This window comes from Tachyglossus aculeatus, chromosome 2 (genome assembly GCF_015852505.1).
Source record: "Tachyglossus aculeatus isolate mTacAcu1 chromosome 2, mTacAcu1.pri, whole genome shotgun sequence".
Taxonomy (NCBI): domain Eukaryota; kingdom Metazoa; phylum Chordata; class Mammalia; order Monotremata; family Tachyglossidae; genus Tachyglossus; species Tachyglossus aculeatus.
In genome coordinates this window covers 142,667,241-142,688,038 of record NC_052067.1, presented here as the reverse complement: position 1 = coordinate 142,688,038, position 20,798 = coordinate 142,667,241, and the positions used below count along the sequence as shown (strand labels likewise).

General features: G+C 43.7%; 1 protein-coding gene across 1 annotated transcript in view; it reads right to left on the bottom strand.

The window, feature by feature from the left end:
• Positions 1-2,961: 2,961 nt before the first annotated feature.
• The window catches only part of FAR2 (fatty acyl-CoA reductase 2), a 59,075-nt gene continuing 41,238 nt past the window's right edge, over positions 2,962-20,798 (bottom strand). Inside the window, exons 8-11 of the mRNA XM_038742340.1 lie at positions 17,508-17,679; positions 15,694-15,823; positions 8,934-9,061; positions 2,962-3,563 (exon numbers count right to left, since the gene is read on the bottom strand). Of these exons, the coding sequence (XP_038598268.1) occupies positions 3,401-3,563; positions 8,934-9,061; positions 15,694-15,823; positions 17,508-17,679 (593 nt within the window). The 3' untranslated portion in view covers positions 2,962-3,400. The remainder of the gene's footprint in view (positions 3,564-8,933; positions 9,062-15,693; positions 15,824-17,507; positions 17,680-20,798) is intronic.

Here is a 20,798-nt window from a genome sequence, read left to right as displayed (position 1 = left end):
CCAGCTTGTGTTAAAACGCTGATTGTTAGGAGAGGAAAAGCTGTAGAGGGTTACTGCTTTAGAAAAGCATAAGACCTTTCATCATCTTGGAGCCCCAAAACGCACAAAACCTCACCAAATAATAATACATTTCTGAAATGCTAGGATCTTGCAGTAACCCTTTAAATAATTCTGACTTCAGTTGGGAGGTTGAGGCTACAGTCAATAATTCATTGAAATATTATCGGCAGACTAACCTTCTAGATGGTAAGCTCCTTGGGGGTAGGAAAGGTATCCGCCAACTCTGTTGTACTCTCTCGGGCACTTAGTACAATGTTCTGCACATAGCACTCAATAAATGCCACTGGTGACGATCAGCATAGCCAAGTAGAATCAATCAATCAATCGTATTTATTGAGCGCTTACTGTGTGCAGAGCACTGTACTAAGTAGAAAGAGCCCAGGCGTGGAAGACAGGAGGCCTGGGCTCTAATTCCAGCTGCGCCACGTATCTTCTGTGTGACCTTGGGCAAGTCACTTAACATGTCTGTGCCTCAGTTCCCTCATCTGCAAAATGGGGATCCAAACCCTATGCTCCCTCCTACTTAGGATGTGAGTCCCATGTGGGACCTGATTATCTTTTTACGCCAGCGCTCAGTACAGTGTTTGACACATAGTAAGCGCTTAAGTACCACAAGTAGTAGTATTATGATGATGGTAATGATGATGACGACTAATGAGAAGATTATTTTCTGGGTCAAGATTGAAGGAGGACCTCTCATTTTCCTCTTTCATTGAGTTATGTGGGGGAAAGCTCTGTCTAAAAATTATGCTTTAATCTACGGGGCTGAGAGGATTTTACAATGGATTTCTCTTGGAAAAAACACCCACCCTAATTCGGGGAGAAGAGAGACGGGTCTACCTGAAAGTGAGCCCATTGTTGGGTAGGGATAGTCTCTATCTGTTGCCAAATTGTACTTTCCAAGCGCTAAGTACAGTGCTCTGCACACAGTAAGCACTCAATAAATGCGATTGAATGAATGAAAGAAAAGGGAAAGAAAGTGCAACAGAGAAGAAATGCATACAGAAAAAAGAACCAGGCCCAAGGCAACAGCCAACAGAGGAAGTCAGTGCAGGGAACTAGTAAAAGTGAAGGAGTATTTTTATGCAGAGAAGCAATGTGGCTCAGTGGAAAGAGCACGGGTTTGGGAGTCAGAGGTCATGGGTTCTAATCCTGGCTCCAAAGTCAGCTGTGTGACTTTGGGCAATTCACTTGACTTCTCTGGGCCTCAGTTACCTCATCTGTAAAATGGGGATTAAGACTGTGAGCCCCATGTGGGACAACCTGATGACCTTGTATACCCCCCCAGTGCTTAGAAAAGTGCTTGGCCCGTAATAAGCGCTTAACAAATGCCATTATTATTATTATTATGCCGGAAGGATGTTCCAGAGGCTGAAGAGCCCCAGACTCTAATCTTGTTGTGGGCAGGGAATGTGTCTGTTGTAGTGTTAGATTGTACTCTCCCAAGTGTTAAGTTTGTACTTCCCAAGCGCTTAGTACAGTGCTCTGCACACAGTAAGCGCTCAATAAATATGATTGAATGAATGAATGAATGAATACAGTGCTTTGCCTACAGTAAGTGCTCAGTAAATATGATCAAGCTCTAGAGCCAGGATTAATAGCAGCCAGAAAGAAAACTTGTTGTGCCCAGTACAAAAACACACTGTGGGTGCGGGGAGATCTTTATTTTTTTTGTGTGGCTATGGCTCTCTCTGGGCTCATTATTAAGATAGCCTTAAACTATGAACAACTTTTTTTCCTCATCTGTGAACGGGGAGACTCAATTACCCTGCTCTCCCTCCTATTTGGACCGTGAGCCCCACGTGTCCCACCTGATTAACTTGTATCTCCCCCAGGGCTTAGAACAGAGCTTGACACATGGCAAGTGCTTAACAAATATAAGAATAATCCCAATAATGCCATTTTCCAAACAAGATTTGATACTATTTGTCACTTTGATGCATCTTTACTGCTTCCTCCCTTCCCACAGTTTGGAGAAGTTGGGACAAATTGTACTTTCCAAGCACTTAGTACAGTGCTCTAAACACAGTAAACACTCAATAAGTATGATTGAATGAATGAATGAATGACAGGGACTGTGTCCAATCCAATTTTCTTGTATCTACCCCAGCACTTAGCACAATGCCTGGCACATAGTAAGTGTTTAACAAGTACTACAGATATCTATATATTGCATATAGATATTTGTATATATAAATACATATCTGTATATTGTATATAGATGTGTGTATATCAATACATAAAAGCATATATATTTATATATTGTATGTAGATAATAATAATAATAATAATAATGGTACTTGTTAAGGGCTTACTATGTGCCTAGCAGTATTCTAAGCCCTGGGATAGGTACAAGGTAATTGGGTTGGACACAGTCCCTGTCCCTCATTGGGCTCACACTCTTAGTCCCCATTTTTTTTACCAGTGGGGTAACTGAGGCACAGAGAAGTGACTTACCCAAGGTCACACAGCAGACAAGTGGCAGAGCAGGGATTAGAATTGATGACCTTCTGACTCCCTATGCCTTGATACATCTCAAAATAACTGATACTTGTTAAGCGTTTACTATGTGCCAGCACTGTACTAAGCACTGTGATGGAGAGAAGAAAATAGGGTTGGACACAGTCCCTGTCCCACATGGGGCTCACAATCTCAATCCCCGTTTTACAGATGAGGGAACTGAAGCATTACGAATTTAAGTGACTTGCCCAAGGTCACAAAGCAGACAAGAAGTGGTCCTGGGATTAGAACCCATGACCTTTGACTCCAAGGCCCGTGCTCTATCCACTAAATATATCTACACATATGTGTGTATTTACATATATATTGATAGATATTTGTATATCTATCACTCTATAGAGATAGATATATTTACTCATATATATTTACTCATCTCACTTTTCATTTTGTGCCTTTAGGCTAAGTTTCAAAAACCTTATTACAAGGACAGTGAAGTTCTTTAACTTATACATTTCTTTGTTCAGTACTTCCATCCGTATTTTGTGCCATTTGATTTGAACATACAGGTTGATTTTTTTTTTTGTGAAGCGTCATATTTGGGAAGAAAAAAGCTGCCTTTGATATTCATAGTCATGTGGCACGAAATAGGGTCAGGGAAAACCTGAGATATCTTTTTTTTTTTTTCTCAGAAGTTGCAATATGGCCAAGCAGGTTGGGATAAAGTTTTACCTCCGTAGGAATTTTTCCCTGGAAGAAAAACCACATCGTCACCGAAAAAAATTCTGGCAAATACATGATGGTCGGTTTGGAGGGTTATGGGAACAGGCAAGTTTTTAAATCGCTTTGAAATCCTTACACCCACTGGTTTTTGACTAAGTTCTCAGTGCCCAAGGGTGCTGGATGCCCTGAAGTAGTTAAGGAATTTATAGCAGAGGTTCACTACAAAGTACCAGACATTCCGAGCCATCTGCGATCGGGCGATGAAGACCCGCCAAACGATGAGGAAGACAACGGTGTTGAAGAGGTAGTGAATGTTTCTGAGCCTGGAAAAAGAAGGAGAAAGGAATACACCCGGTTAGAGAATCGTCCAGACAAACTTTGGCCTACCTCGTGAGTAGTGATGGTTTCTGAATCTGGGAGAAGGCAGAAGGAATCTATAGCGTTAGAAAATTTTCTGGACAAACTTCGGCTTATCTTATTAACAGTGAATGTTTCTCACTCTGGAAGAAGGAGGAGAAAGAAATACATACATTTAGAAAATATTATGAACAAAATTTGGCCTATCTGATTAGTAGTGAATGTTTCTGAGCCTGGAAGAAGAAAGAGAAAGGAATATAATAATAATGATAATAACAGTAATGGTATTTGTTAAGCACTTACTATGTGTCAAGCACTGTTCTAAGCGCTGGGGTAGATACAAGATAATCGGGTTGGACACATTCCCTGTCCCACATGGGGCTCAGTCTTAATCCCCATTTTATTCTACTACCACTACTACTAATAATAATAACAATGGCATTTTTTTAAGCGCTTACTATGTGCCAGACATGGTAAAAGAGCAACAAGGTAACTTAGGCATAGAGAAGTGAAATGATTTGCCCAAGGTCACACGGCAGACAAGTGGCAGAACTGGGATTAGAACCCATGACCTTCTGATTCCCAGGCCCGTGCTATATCCATTATGCCTTGTTGCTTCTCCAAATTTTCTACAATTAAAAAAATATTATGGACAAAGTTTGGCCTAACTTATTAAGTAATAAACGTTTCTGAGCCTGGAAGAAGGAGGAGAAAGGAATATATCCACCTAGAAAATTTTATGGACAAGCTTCAGCTGACCCTATTGAATGTTTCTGAGCCTGGAAGAAAGAGGAGAAAGGAATATATCCAGTTAGAAAATTTATGGATAAACTGCGCCTACCCTATTATACTGAATGTTTCTGAGCCTGAAAGAAGAATGAGAAAGGAATATATACAGTTAGAAATAAAATGGACAAAGCTTTGGCCCATCCTATTAACAGCAAAATTTTCTGAGCCTGGAAGACAAAGGAGAAAGGAATATATCCAGTTAGAAAATTTTAGGGATAAACGTCAGCCTACCCTATTATACTGAATGTTTCTGAGCCTGAAAGAAGAATGAGAAAGGAATATATACAGTTAGAAATAAAATGGACAAAACTTTGGCCCGTCCTATTAGCAGCAAAATTTTCTGAGCCTGGAAGACGAAAGAGAAAGGAATCTCTACAGTTAGAAGATGTTATGGACCAACTTCGGCCTATCCTGTTAGCGGTGAATGTTTTTGAGCCTGGTGGAAGAAAGCGAAAGAAATATATCCAGTTAGAAAATTTTATGGACGTTCTTCAACATATCCTATTAAATAGGATCACCTTGTAACCTCCCCAGTGCTTAGAACAGTGCTTTGCACATAGTAAGTGCTTAATAAATGCTATTATTATTATTATTATTATTATTATTATTATTATTAAATAGTGAAAGTTCCTGAGCCTGGAAGAAGAAGGAGAAAGGAATATATACAGTTAGAAAATTCTACGGACCAACTGCGGCCTATCCTATTAATTCCACCTGTCACTTTATAGTCCTAGACTTTCTATCCCGATGCCTGTAACCGTATCAAGGCTCAGGGAAGTGTGACATATTCTCTATCCCCTCCACCTCTGGGGGTACAGGTAGGTTCCCCACCTTCAGAGGAGGAATATGTGAAATGGGGTTGGGGAATAAAGCAAGCTCCCAGTAAATATACACTGTTACACACAACCCAGTTGACATCTTATTTCCCTATTTCCTCCTCCTGGTCGTTAGCCAGCAGTGTTCAGGTAGCTGAACCAGTATTTTAGTGCAGTGCCTGGCACATAGTAAGCAATTAATAAATACTATTATTATTATTATTATACTATATAAATAAAAATACTTTATTTATATTTTTTAAATATAAAATATTTATATTTTATTTATATAATAATAAAATATTATTATTTTACTATAGGGACACAGGGCCCAAGGCTAAGAAGTGGTGCGGCCTAGGGGATAGAGTCAGAGCCTGGGAGCCTGAAGGATCTGGGTTCTAATCCTGGCTCTGCCCCTTGTCTGCTGGGTGGCCTTGGGCAAGTCACTGCACTTCTTTACTGAGCGCCCACTTGGTGTCCTTGCAGAAGGATCAAGACATGTGTTCCCTGCCCACGAGAACATTCACTCTAGTGAGGACTTTCTCCCTCTTGCCCTGATGGGGAGTTGGAAATCCCTCTGGGCAGGAGAGGAAGAAAGACCCCAAACCACGTCCTCTCGACTGTAAGCTCGCTGTGGGCAGGGAACGTGTTTACCAACTCTATTAACACGAAGAAGCAGCGTGGCTCAGTGGAAAGAGCCAGGGCTTTGGAGTCAGAGGTCATGGGTTCAAATCCCGGCTCCGCCAACTGTCAACTGTGTGACTTGGGGCAAGTCACTTTACCTCTCTGTGCCTCAGTTCCCTCCTCTGTAAAATGGGGATTAAAACTGTGAACCCCCCCTCGTGGGACAACCTGATAACCTTGTAACATCCCCACTGCTTAGAACAGTGCTTTGCATATAGTAAGCGCTTAAATACCATCATCATCATCACAATGGGTTCACAGGCTAGAAGGGGAGGACAGATGTCCAAACAAGTGACTAGGCATCAATTTAAATAAATAGGATTACACATATATACACATCATTAATTAAATAGAATAATAAACATGTACATGAATACACAAGTGCTGTGGGGCGGGGAGGGGAGTAGAGCAGAGAAAGGGAGTTGGGGGAATGGGAAGGGGAGGAGGAGGAGAGGAAAAGGGGGGCTCAGTCTGGGAAGGCCTCCTGGAGGAAGTGAGCTCTCAGTAGGGCTTTGAAGGGGGGAAGTGAGTTAGTTTGGCAGATGTGAGGAGGGAGGGCATTCCAGGCCAGAGGTAGGCCAGGGGTAAACGGCGGGACAGGCGAGAACGAGGCCCAGTGAGGAGGTTAACAGCGGCAGAGGAGCGAAGGGTGCGGGCTGGGCTGCAGAAGGGAGGTGAGGTAGAAGGGGGCGAGGGGATGGACAGCTTTGAAGCCATTAGTGAGGAGTTTAGTGAGGAGTGTCTTCAACAAGGTCACTAGGGGAGCCTGCAAATCATCATTATTATTATTATAACTATTATCATTATTATGGTATTTGTCGAGCGCTTTCTGTGAGTCAACCACTGTTCTAAGCTCTGCGGTAGATGCAAGTTAATCAGGTCAGACACAGTCCTTGTTGCGCATCAGACTCACAGTCTAAGTAAGAGGGAGAATGCATATTGAAGCCCCATTTTAGAGTTGAGGACACCGAGGCACAGGGAAGTCAACTCGCTTGCCCAAGGTCACGCAGCAAGCAAAAGGCAGAAGGGGAATTAGAACCCAGGGCCGTGCTGGAGTACCGGTTCGGGACAAGTGACCAGTGTCGGTCCCGGGTGGAGTCTAGACTGTAAAATCCTTGTGGGCAGGGAATGTATCTACCAATTCGGTTATATTGCTTGTGCCCTCCTACCCACCCCAACTGTAAGCTCGTTATGGGCAAGGAACGTGTCTGCTAATTCATTCAGTCGTATTTATTGAGCACTTACTGTGTGCAGAGCACTGTACTAAGCACTTGGGAAGTACAAGTTGGTAACATATAGAGACGGTCCCTACCTAACAGCAGGCTCACAGTCTAGAAGGGGGATTCTGTTGTATTGTGCTCTTCCAATCGCTATGTACAGGGCTCTGTGCACACCAAGTGCTCAATAAATATGATATATTCATTCAATTCATTCATTCATTCAATTGTATTTATTGAGCGCTTACTGTGTGCAGAGCACTGTACTAAGAGCTTGGGAAGTACAAGCTGGCAACATCTAGAGACGGTCCCTACCCAACAGCGGGCTCACAGTCTAGAAGGGGGAGACAGACAACAAAACAAAACATATTAACAAAATAAAATAAATAGAATAAATATGTACAAGTAAAATAAATAAATAAAGATTGGTAGACATACATTAGCTTATATCTACCCCAGCACTTAGAACGGTGCTTGACACAAAGTAATAATGATGGTATTTGCTAAGCGCTCACTATGTGCCCTGTACTATGTGCACTGTACTAAGCACTGGGATAGATACAAGGTAATCAGGTTGTCCCACAGGGGCCTTACAGCCTTAATCCCCACTTTACAGATGAAGTCACTGAGGCACAGAGAAGTGAAGTGACTTGCCCAAAGTCACCCAGATGACAAGTGGCAGAGCCGGGATTAGAACCCACAACCTCTGACTCCCAAACCTGTGCTCTTACCACTAAGCCACACAGTTAGTGCTTAAATACTATTATTCTGAAAGCAGTATGGCATAGTGGACAGAGCCTGGGTTTGGGAGTCAAAAGGTGATGGGTTCTAATCCCAGATCCTCCACTTTTTAAAATAATAATAATAATAATGGCATTTATTAAGCGCTTACTATGTGCAAAGCACTGTTCTAAGTACTGGGTAGGTTACAAGGTCATCAGGTTGTCCCACGTGGGGCTCACAGTCTTAATCCCCATTTTACAGATAAGGGAACTGAGGCCCAGAGAAGTGAAATGACTTGCCCAAAGTCACACAGCTGACAATTGGCAGAGCCGGAATTTGAACCCATGACCTCTGACTCCAACCCCAATGCTCTTCCCACTGAGCCATGCTGCTTCTCCAATAATAATAATGATGGCATTTGTTAAGCACTTCTATGTGCAGAACACTGTTCTAAGCGCTGGAGGTGGGGGGGGGGGGGACACAAAATGATCAAGTTGTCCCACGTGGGGCTCACAGTCTTAATCCCCATTTTACAGATGAGGTAACTGAGGCTCAGAGAAGTTAAGTGACTTGCCCGAAGTCACACAGCTGACAAGTGGCGGAGCCAGGATTCAAACCCCTGACTTCTGACTCCAAAGCCCGGGCTCTTTCCACAGAGCCACGCTGCTTCTCTTACTTGTCTGCTTTGTGACCTTGGGCAAGTCATCTTACTCCTCCGTGCCTCAGTTGCCTCGTCTGTAAAATGAGGATTGAGACCACGAGCCCCAGGTGAGACAGGGACTGCGTCCAATATCTATTCTATTTATTTTATTTTGTTAGTATGTTTGGTTTTGTTCTCTGTCTCCCCCTTTTAGACCGTGAGCCCACTGTTGGGTAGGGACTGTCTCTATATGTTGCCAACTTGTACTTCCCAAGCATTTAATACAGTGCTCTGCACACAGTAAGTGCTCAATAAATACGATTGATTGATTTCCAAACTCTTAGTCCAGTGCTCTGCACACAGTAAGCACTCAATAAATATGATTGATGATGATGATGATGATGATTTGCTTGGATCCACCCCAGTGCCTGACACACAGGAAGCGCTTAACAAGTATCCAGGGCTTACCTTTTTAAGTGCTGCCTCGCGGCAGGAAGCCTAGACATGTCTTCTTTCAGAAGGTACTTCTTAGTCCCAATGCAGTAGTTTTCAACATACTCAAACCAATCCAACTTGCGCACGTCAAAATTGAAGAGCTGAAATGACAGATTTGATTAACATAATTTGTTGCAATTCTGAAACAAAATCACGGCGGGTTTCGATTTGGCACCACGCGTCCACATGGATCGATGCCACCAAGCCCTTACTGGTGAACTGGAAACGACTCGAGGAAAGTTTGTAGATTTGCATGGTGGAAAGAGCCCGGGCTTTGGAGTCAGGGGTCATGGGTTCGAATCCTGGCTCCGCCAGTTGTCAGCTGTGTGACTTTGGGCAAGTCACTTAACTTCTCTGTGCCTCAGCTCCCTCATCTGGAAAATGGGGTTGAAGACTGTGAGCCCCACGTGGGACAACCTAATCACCTTGTGACCTCCCCAGCACTTAGAACAGTGCTTTGCACATAGTAAGCACTTAACAAATACCATTATTATTATTATTATCATCATTATCATTATCACCCCAGCGCTTAGAACAGATCTCGGCACATAGTAAATGCTTAACAAATACCATCATTATTATTATTATTGTTATTATCTGTGTCATCCAAGAGGAGCTTGAGGAATAAATGACTTAGGGCGACTAGGACTAATTTCTCCCTCTTCATTCAGAATCAGGCAACTAAGGCAGGGGGGAAAATCAATCAATCAATCAATCAATCAATCAATCACATTTATTGAGTGCTTACTGTGTGCAGAGCACTGGACTAAGCGCTTGGGAAGTACAAGTTGGCAACATATAGGACAGTCCCTACCCAACAGTGGGCTCACAGTCTAGAAGGGGGAGACAGAGAACAAAACCAAACATATTAACAAAATAAAATAAATGATAAATAAATAAAATAAACTAAAGCTTTCTTCTTAATAATAAAAAGGAACCATATGAATTTCTTAAAATTGCCAATTTTAGCCAACCATCTACCTGGACACCCAGGAGGGCCAGGAGCAGCATTGTCCAGTTGCCAAAACACAGGCCTGGGAGTTAGAAGGACCTGGGTTCTAATCCAAGCTATGCCACTGCCAAGTGACCTTGGGCAAGTCACTTCACTTTTCTGTGACTTAGTTACCTCAGCTGTAAAATGGGGATTAAGACCATAGGGGTGATGGGCTGGGTCCAACCTGACTAGCTTGGATCTACCCAAGTGCTTAGTAGAGTGCCTGGCACATACTAAGCACTTATCAAATACCACAACTTTTCTGTGCCTCAGTTCCCTCATCTGGAAAATGGGGATTAAGACGGCGAGCCCCATGTGGAATGGGGACTGTGTCCAGCCCGATTTGCTTGCATCCACCATGGCGCTTAGTACAGTGCCTGGCACATAGGAAGTGCTTAATACCATTGTTAGTAGTAGTAGTACAGGATCTCCAGGAGGGCTTTGGGGAAGCAGCATGGCTCAGTGGAAAGAGCCCGGGCTTTGGAGTCATCATCATCATCATCAATCGTATTTATTGAGCGATTACTGTGTGCAGAGCACTGTACTAAGCGCTTGGGAAGTACAAGTTGGAAACATATAGAGACAGCACCTACCCAACAGTGGGCTCACAGTCTAAAAGGGGGAGACAGAGAACAAAACCAAACATACTAGCAAAATAAAATAAATTTTAGTCAGAGGTCACGGGATCAAATCCCAGCTCCGCCACTTGTCAGCTGTGTGACTTTGGGCAAGTCACTTCACTTCTCTGGGCCTCAGTTCCCTCATCTGGAAAATGGGGATGAAGCCTGTGAGCCCCCCGTGGGACAACCTCATCACCTTGTAACCTCCCCAGCGCTTAGAACAGTGCTTTGCACATAGTAAGCGCTTAATAAATGCTATTATTATTATTATTATCATTTGGAATTGGCCTATCCTGAAAAGGATGTCTGGTCAGTCAGCTGATATTTCCCCTGGGTCACCGGGGGCCCAGAGTGTAATCCTGCTAAAGTGCTTGCAATACTGTACCAGATTCATGAATGAAAGAAGAGCAGGATAGGGGCTCCAGTTAAGAAGAAGAAAAAAGAATAAAATTCAAAGAATGAATGTCCACAACTCCAGGACTTCTAGTGGTTGCCTACTGGACTCTGTGCCTGGAAGTCAGAAGGTCATGGGTTCTAATCCACTCTCTGCCACTTCTCTGCTGTGTGAAGTCACTTACCTTTTCTGTGCCTCATTTCCCTCATCTGTAAGAGTGTGAGCCCCGTGTGGGACAGAGACCGTGTCCAGCCCGATTATCTTGTATCTACCCCAGCACTTAAATACCCAAATTATTAATTATTATTATCCACCTTCACATAATAATAATAATGGCATTTATTAAGCGCTTACTATGTGCAAAGCACTGTTCTAAGCGCTGGGGAGGTTACAAGGGGATCAGGTTGTCCCATGGGGGCTCACAGTCAATCCCCATTTTACAGATGAGGGAACTGAGGCACAGAGAAGTGAAGTGACTTGCCCAAAGTCACACAGCTGACAATTGGCAGAGCCAGGATTCGAACCCATGACCCCTGACTCCAAAGCCCGTGCTCTTTCCACTGAGCCACGCTGCTTCTCTAGCAGACACTCCTTACCACTGGCTTTAAAGCACTCAATCAGCTCACCCCCTTCCTACATTATTTTCTATGCACTCATCCCTCACCCCCAGAGTGTAAAGTCGTTATGGGAAGCAATCTGTCTGCTAATTCTGTTACATTGTACTCACCCAAGCTGTTAGCTAAGCGGTCTGCATACAGTAAGTACTCAGTAAATGCCATCGACTGACCGATTTATTGATTAGAACAGTGCTTTGCACATAGTAAGTGCTTAACAAATACCATCATCATCATTATTAGTAGTATTATTATAGTCGAGAGGGAAAGACAGACATTAAAGGAAATTGTAATTCTGTACATAAGTGCTGGACGCGGGCGAAGATTGGGTGACTATCAAGTGCCCAAAGGGTATGGATCTAAGTGCATAGGTGAAGCAGAAGAGAGAGGGAGTTGGAGAAATGGAGACTTAATTGTGGAAGGCCTCATGGTGGAGACGTGATTTTAATAAGGCTCTGAAGGTGAAGAGAGTGATGGCCCCATAATAATGCCATCATTATTATTATTACTGATTACCTTGCAGATCTCCTGCTAGCTCCCAGCCCACCCAGTTCATTCATTCATTCAATCGTATTATTGAGCGCTTCCTCTGTGCAGAGCACTGTGCTAAACGCTTGGGAAGTCCAAGTTGGCAACATCTCGAGACGGTCCCTACCCAACAGCGGGCTCACAGTCTAGAATGGGGAGACAGACAACAAAACCAAACATATTAACAAAGTAAAATAAATAGAATAAATATGTACAAGTAAAATAAATAGAGTAATAAACATGTGCAAACATATATACATCTATACAGGTGCTGTGGGGAGAGGAAGGAGGTAAGGCGGGGGGATGGGGAGGGGGAAGAGGAGGAGGGGGCTCAGTCTGAGAAGGCCTCCTGGAGGAGGTGAGCTCTCAGTAGTAATACCAACCTGGTCACTCAATCTTGTCTGTCTTGCTGCTGTCCCAACACCCATATCCCCGTTGTGTCCTGAAACTCCCTCCCCTTTCAAATACGATGGGCCATCACTCTTTCCACCTTCAGAGCCTTATTAAAATCACATCTCCACCATGAGGCCTTCCACAATTAAGTCTCCATTTCCCCAACTCCCTCTCTCTTCTGCTTCGCCTATGCCCACTGTTGGGTAGGGACCGTCTCTATATGTTGCCAACTTGTACTTCCCAAGCGCTTAGTACAGTGCTCTGCACACAGTAAGCGCTCAATAAATACGATTGATTGATTGATACCCTTTGGGCACTTGATAGTCACCCAATCTTCGCCCCCTCCGGCACTTATGTACAGAATTGCAATTTCCTTTAATGTCTGTCTTTCCCTCTTGACTATAATAATAATAATAATAATAATAATAATAATGATGATGATGGTATTTGTTAAGCGCTTACTATGTGCAAAGCACTGTTCTAAGCGCTGAGCACTGTTCTAAGAACTCCTCATGAGCCGGAAATGGGTCTACTAACTCTGTTCATTCATTCAGTCGTATTTATTAATAATAATAAAAATGATAGTAATGATGATATTTGTTAAGTGCTTACCATGTTCCCAGCAGTGTTCTAAGAGCTGGAGTAGATACAAGGTAATCAGGTTGTCCCACGTGGGGCTCACAGTCTCAATCCCTATATTACAGATGAGGTAACCGAGGCACAGAGAAGTTAAGTGTCTTGCCCAAGGTCACACAGCAGACAGGTGGCAGAGAAGGGATTAGAACCCACATCCTCTGACTCCCAAGCCCGTGCTCTTTCCGCTAAACCACTCTGCTTCTCTGTGCTTACTGTGTGCAAAGCACTGTACTAAGCGCTTGGGAGAGTACAGTACAACAACGAACAGATGCATTGCTGCCCACAATGAGCTTGCAGCCTAGAGGGGGAGACAGACTCTAATATAAATAAATAAATAGATGAATAAATGAATAAACTACAACTATATGCAGATCTATACATATGTGCTGTGGGGATGGGAGGGAGGATTAATGAAGGAGCACGTTAGAGCGGCACAGAAGGGAATGGGAGAAGAGAAGAGGAGGGCTTAGTCAGGGAAGGCTTCTTGGAGGAGATTAAGCTCTGTTAACTCTGTTGCTTTATACTCTCTCAAGCCCTTAGTAGAGTGCTCTTCACTTAGAAAGTGCTCAATAAATTGATGGACAGCAGCAGGAGCACTGTGGCCTAGTGGACAGAGCACAGGCTTGGGAGTCAGAGGACCTGGGTTCCAACCCCACACAGTAAGCGCTCAATAAATATGATTGAACAAATGAACCCTGGCTCTTCCACATAATAATGATGGCATTTATTAAGGCTTACTATGTGCAAAGCACTGTCCTAAGCACTGGGGAGGCTACAAGGTGATGAGGTTGTCCCACGGGGGGCTCACAGTCTTCATCCCCATTTTACAGATGAGGGAACTGAGGCACAGAGAGGTGAAGTGGCCTGCCCAAAGTCACACAGCTGACAGTTGGCGGAGCCGGGATTGGAACCCATGACCTCTGACTCCAAAGCCCAGGCTCTTTCCACTGAGCCACGCTGCTTCTCTTATACTTGCTGCTTCTCCGTATACTTGCTGGGTGACCTTGGGCCAGTCATTTAACTTCTCTGTGTCTCGGTTCCTTCATCTGCAAGATGGGGAGTCAATACCTGTTCCTCTCCTACTTTGACCATGAGCCCCATGTGAGATCTGATTATCGTCCATCTACCCCAGTGCTTAGTACAGTGTTTTCCACATAGTAAGTGCTTCACAAATACCACCCATAATTATTTTTGTCATTATTATTATGAGAAAAGGCAAGTCGTTCTGAAAAGCCTTAATTTAGCCTAATGATAATAATAGTAATAATTATGGTATTAAGTGCTTGCTTTGTGCTGGGCACTGTACTAAGCGCTGGGGTCAGGAGGTGGTGGATGTGAGAGAATCGGGTTGGACACAGTCCCTCTTCCAAATGGGGTTCACAGTCTCAATCCCCATTTTATAAATCATCATCATCATCAATCATATTTATTGAGCACTTACTGTGTGCAGATCACTGTACTAAACGCTTGGGAAGTACAAGTTGGCAACATATAGAGACAGTCCCTACCCAACAGTGGGCTCACAGTCTAAAAGGGGGAGACAGAGAACAAAACCAAACATACTAACAAAATAAAATAAATAGAATAGATATGTACAAGTAAAATAAATAAATAAATAGAGTAACAAATATGTACAAACATACATACATATATACAGGTGCTGTGGGGAAGGGAAGGAGGTAAGATGGGGCGGGATAAAAATGAGATAACTGAGGCAGAGAGAAGTGAAATGACTCACCCAAGGTCACACAGCAGACACTAATGATAATGGTGGTATTTGTTAAGCGTTTACTATGTGGTAAGCACTGTTCTATGTGCTGAAGCACGGTTCTAAGCACTAAGTGAAGGAGCAGGGATTAGAATCCATGACCTTCTGACTCGATTGAATGAATGACTCCCAAGGTCATGCTCTATCCAAGGGACAACCAGTTTTATCTAGGAGCCCATGCTCTCTCAAGATTTAATTCTGCTTTTTCTAAACCTATTAGGACTTGGAACTTCTCTTGCCCCTGAAGACTCCGAGGCCGTCCTGAACAGATTTTGAGGCACTTAGCACAGTGGCTGGGCACGTAGTAAGTGCTTAACAAATACCCTTAAAAAAATCATTTGGCCATTCTGAAAGGTAAAACAGCGTAATAAGAGGAAGCCTAGCTCCATGAACAAACAACATCCATGAAATACAGGAACTTAAATTGTCCTCTCCTTTGGTCTGAAAAATCTCTTGAACATTTTGAACAGGTTTGGATCGGAAAACGTAAGGAGAAGCTAACCTCCGGTGCTCTGGGAGCAGGGAATGTGTCTATTGTTAGATTGTCCTCTCCCAAGCGCTCAGAACAGTTAAGTGCTCAATAAATATGACAATGAATGAGTGATGTTCATGGGGGCAACTTCCATAGTGACAAAGCCAACTACAGCTCAACTTAGGGGCCATGAAAGCGAGATCGGTCATCATTTGTACCTCCCAAGCACTTAGTACAGTGCTCTGCACATAGTAAGCGCTCAATAAATACGATTGATTGATTGATTGATTGATCAAATTCAGCCGCGAACTTACATTTTGGTCTTCAGGGGTAAGCTGCCCCATTAACATTTCTGTATTGTACGTACTCCATTCCCAGCTCCGATTGATGAAATACTCCAGCAGGGAAAGGGACTTGAGCAGGCGGTTGACCAACTTGGTCATCCTGAAGTCGAGAATGGGAGAGAAGCCACCGTGAGTTTACTCTGAAAAAGCGGCACATTTTTTCAAGCTTTTTTTTATGGCATTTAACTTTAATTCTATTTGTTCTGTCGATTTTGACACCTGCCTACATGTTTTGTTTTGTTGTCTGTCTCCCCCTCCTCTCCTGTGAGCCCATTGTTGGGTAGGGACCGTCTCTATATGTTACCGACTTGTACTTCCCAAGCGCTTAGTACAGTGCTCTGCACACAGTAAGTGCTCAATAAATATGATTGAATGAATGAATGAATTACATGCTTACTATGTACAAAGCACTGTTCTAAGCGCTGGGGAGGTTACAAGGTGATCAGGTTGTCCCACGGGGGGCTCACAGCCTTAATCCCCATTTTACAGATGAGGGAACTGAGGCACAGAGAAATTAAGTGACTTGCCCAAAGTCACCCAGCTGACAAGTGGCAGAGCGGGGATTTGAACCCATGGCCCCTGACTGCAAAGCCCGGGCTCTTTTCACTGAGCCACGCTGCTTTTCTGTCGCTTTTTAAGGGGACAACCAACAAAAACAATGGTGTGAATTTATTTCCCTCTCTGCTCTGTGTTTCACATGTGCTCCTGCTCTCCAAGTAGCCCTGCCTATCTCCTTGACAATATCCCAAGGAACTGTGTTAAATTGTAAGCTCCTTGTGGACAGGGAACATGTCTATTAACTCTAGAGCTGCAGCCTGGCGTAGTGGAAAGAGCACAGGCTTGGGAGTCAGAGGTCATGGATTCTAATGCCACCTCTGCCAATGACCAGCTGTGTGACTTTGGGGAAGTCACTTAACTTCTCTGTGCCTCAGTTCCCTCATCTGTAAAATGGGGATTAAGACTGCGAGCCCCCTGTGGGACAACCTGATTACTTTGTATCTACCCCAGTGCTTAGAATAGTGCACGGCACATAGTAAACGCTTAACAAATGCCATCATTATTATTATTATTACTGAATGGGTTGTGGGAATCTTTGTCCATATGGATGACACAGTTGGATGAGTGACTTCGAAGACAGGTGTCAAGTCATCAGAATAAATAGAAGTAAAGCTATTTGAGAAGCAGCGTGGCTCAGTGGAAAGAGCCCGGGCTTTGGAGTCAGAGGTCATGGGTTCAAACCCCGTCTCCGCCAATTGTCAGCTGTGTGACTTTGGGCAAGTCACTTCACTTCTCTGTGCCTCAGTTACCTCATTTGGAAAATGGGGATGACGACTGGGAGCCCGCCGTGGGACAACCTGATCACCTTGTAACCTCCCCAGCGCTAAGAACAGTGCTTTGCACACAGTAAGCGCTTAATAAATGCCATCCTTATTATTATTAAAGCTAGATGCACATCATTAATACATAGAATAGTAACCAGGTAAAAGTAAAATAAATAATAATAATGGCATTTATTAAGCGCTTACTATGTGCAAAGCGCTGTTCTAAGTGCTGAGAGTAATAAATAGAGTAATAAATCTGTACAAACATATATATACAGGTGCTGTGGGGAGGGGAAGGAGGTAGGGCGGGGGAGATGGGGAGGAGGAGAGGAAAAAGGGGGTTCAGTCTGGGAAGGCATCCCGGAGGCTAAACCCAGAGGGGCATCCCAAAGCCCTGGGGGCTAACCCAGGCAGACCACCCCCCTTCCCTCACGACCCCCTCTCCTCTCGGCTGGTGGTCACCTGGGCTTCCTCCCCGTGATCCTCAGGTAGAAATCGTAGAGAATTGCCGGGCCAATGTGGCTGACGGCATTCCAGTAGTGAGCCGTGACGCTGCTGGAAATGAAGTCCGTGCAGGGCCTCCTGAAGGCTTTCTCCAGAGGAGACTCTTGGAAAGTTTTCAGGACGTGGTAACCTAGAAGGAGATATTGGGACAAGCCGGGTTTCCGTCCAACAGCCTTGGGTCGCTCAGGTCAAAACTCATTATTGTCTTCCCCCTCATATTGACTCATATTGTCTTCCTCCTTTTAGACTGTGAGCCCACTGTTGGGTAGGGACTGTCTCTGTATGTTGCCAATTTGTACTTCCCAAGCGCTTAGTACGGTGCTCTGCACACAGTAAGCGCTCCATAAATACGATTGATGATGATGATGATTATTGTTATTCATTCAATCGGATTTATCATCATCGATCGTATTTATTGAGCGCTTACTATGTGCAGAGCGCTGTACTAAGCACTTGGGAAGTACAAATTGGCAACATATAGAGGCAGTCCCTACCCAACAGTGGGCTCACAGTCTAAAAGGGGGAGACAGAGAACAAAACCAAACATACTAACAAAATAAAATAAATAGAATAGATATGTGCAAGTAAAATAAATAAATAAATAAATAAATAAATAGGGTAATAAATACGTATAAACGTATATACATATATACAGGTGCTGTGGCGAAGGGAAGGAGGTAAGATAGGGGGATGGAGAGGGGGACGAGGGGGAGAGGAAGGAAGGGGCTCAGTCTGGGAAGGCCTCCTGGAGGAGGTGAGCTCTCAGCAGGGCCTTGAAGGGAGGAAGAGAGCTTACTATGTGCAGAGCACTAATAATACTGACAATAATGATTATAGTATTTGTTAAGCGCCTACTATGTGGTAAACACTGTAATAACAATAATAAGAACGATGATGATGATGGTATTCGTTAAGCACTTACTATGTGCCAAGCACTGTTCTAAGCCTTTTAGACTGTGAGCCCACTGTTGGGTAGGGACCGTCTCTATATGTTGCCAACTTGGACTTCCCAAGCGCTTAGTCCAGTGCTCTGAACACAGTAAGCGCTCAATAAATACAATTGATTGATTGCTGGGGAAGATGCAAGGTAATCAGGTTGTCCCAGGTGGGGCTCACAGTTTTAATCCCCATTTTACAGATGAGGCAACTAAGGCACAGAGAAGTGAAGAGACTTACCCAAAGTCTCACAGCTGACAAGTGGCAGAGCACTGTACTAAGTGCTGGACTCTCCCAAGCACGTAGTGCAGTGCTCTGCACATGGTAAGTGCTCAATAAATACGACTGAATGGATGAATGGATGAATGCATATGAGCAAATCGGGTTGGATACAGTCCCTGTCATGTGGCTCAATGGAAAGAGCCCGGGCTTGGGAGTCAGAGGTCATGGGTTCAAATTCCAACTCCACCAACTGTCGGCTGTGTGACTTTGGGCAAATCACTTAACTTCTCTGTGCTTCAGTTACCTCATCTGTAAAATGGGGATTAAAACTGTGAACCCCCACCGTGGGACAACCGGATCACCTTGTAACCTCCCCAGCGCTTAGAACAGTGCTTTGCACATAGTAAGCGCTTAACAAATACTATCATTATTATTATTGTTATGTGGGGCTCACAGTCTTAATCCTCATTTTACAGATGAGGGAACTGAGGCACAGAGAAGTGAAGTGACTTGCCCAAGGCCACCCAGCAGACATATGGCAGAGTGGGGATTAGAACCCATGAACTTCTAACTCACAGGCCCATGACTTATCCACTATGCCATGAGACTTCTCCTCTGCACACAATAAGTGCTCAGTAAATACAATTGAATGAATGAATGAAAACTTGGTGGGTCATCCAAGTAAAATAATAATAATAATGCTATTATTATTATTAATAGACTGTGAGCCCATTGTTGGGTAGGGACCATCTCTAGATGTTGCCAACTTGTACTTCCCAAACGCATAGTACAGTGCTCTGCACACGGTAAGTGCTCAATAAATACGATTGAATGAATGAATGAATTAATAACAATAATAATGATGACATTTATTAAGTGCTTAATATGTGCAAATCACTGTTCTAAGCGCTGGGGAGAATACAAGCTGATCAGGTTGTCCCACATGGGGCTCACAGTCTTAATCTTGTACTTCCCAAGCGCTTAGTACAGTGCTCTGCACACAGTAAGCGCTCAATAAATACGATTGATTGATTGATTGATTAATTCCCACTTTACAGATGAGGTTACTGAGGCACAGAGAAGTTAAGTGACTTGCCCAAAGTCATACAGCTGACAATTGGCAGAGCCGGGATTAGAACCCATGACCTCTGACTCTAAAGCCCAGGCTCTTTCCACTGAGCCACGCTGCTTCTCTGCTCATTAATCAATCAGTCATATTTATTAAGTGCTTACCGTGTGCAGTGCACTGTAGAACAGTGCTCTGCACACGGTAAGCACTTAATAAATGCCATTATTGTTATTATTATTATTATTATTATTATTATTATTACTAAGTGCATGGGAAGGAACAATACAGCAGTATAAAATAGTTGCTAGCCATGTTCCCTGCCCACAAGGAGCTTCCAGTCTAGAAGGAGAGACAGACCTTTTTTTGTTTTGTTTTGTCGTCTGTCTCCCCCTGTTCTAGACTGTGAACCCATTGTTGGGTAGGAACTGTCTCTATTTGTTGCCAAATTGTACTTTCTAAGTGCTTAGTACAGTGCTCTGCACACAATAAGTGCTCAATAAATACAATTGAATGAATTCATAGAAATAAAGAAGTTACAGATATGGACTTTCGTGCCGTGAGCTGGGGGGCGGGGGGGAGGAAATGAGAGCTTATTCAGTCAGTCAATCATATTTATTGAGCTCTTACTGTGTGTAGAGCACTGTACTAAGTGCTTGGGAGAGTTCAATATAAAAATATAACAGACAGATTCCCTGCCCACAACGTGTTTACTGTCTAGAGGGGGAGACAGACATTAATAATACCGTGAGAAACAGCGTGGCTCAGTGGAAAGAGCTCGGGCTTTGGAGTCAGAGGTCATGGGTTCAAATCCCGGCTCTGCCACTTGTCAGCTGGGTGACTTTGGGCAAGTCACTTCACTTCTCTGGGCCTCAGTTACCTCATCTGTAAAATGGGGATGAAGACTGTGAGCCCTCCGTGGGACAACCTGATCACCTTGTAACCTCCCCAGCTCTTAGAACAGTGCTTTGCACATAGAAAGCGCTTAATAAATGCCATAATTATTATATTATTATTATTATTAT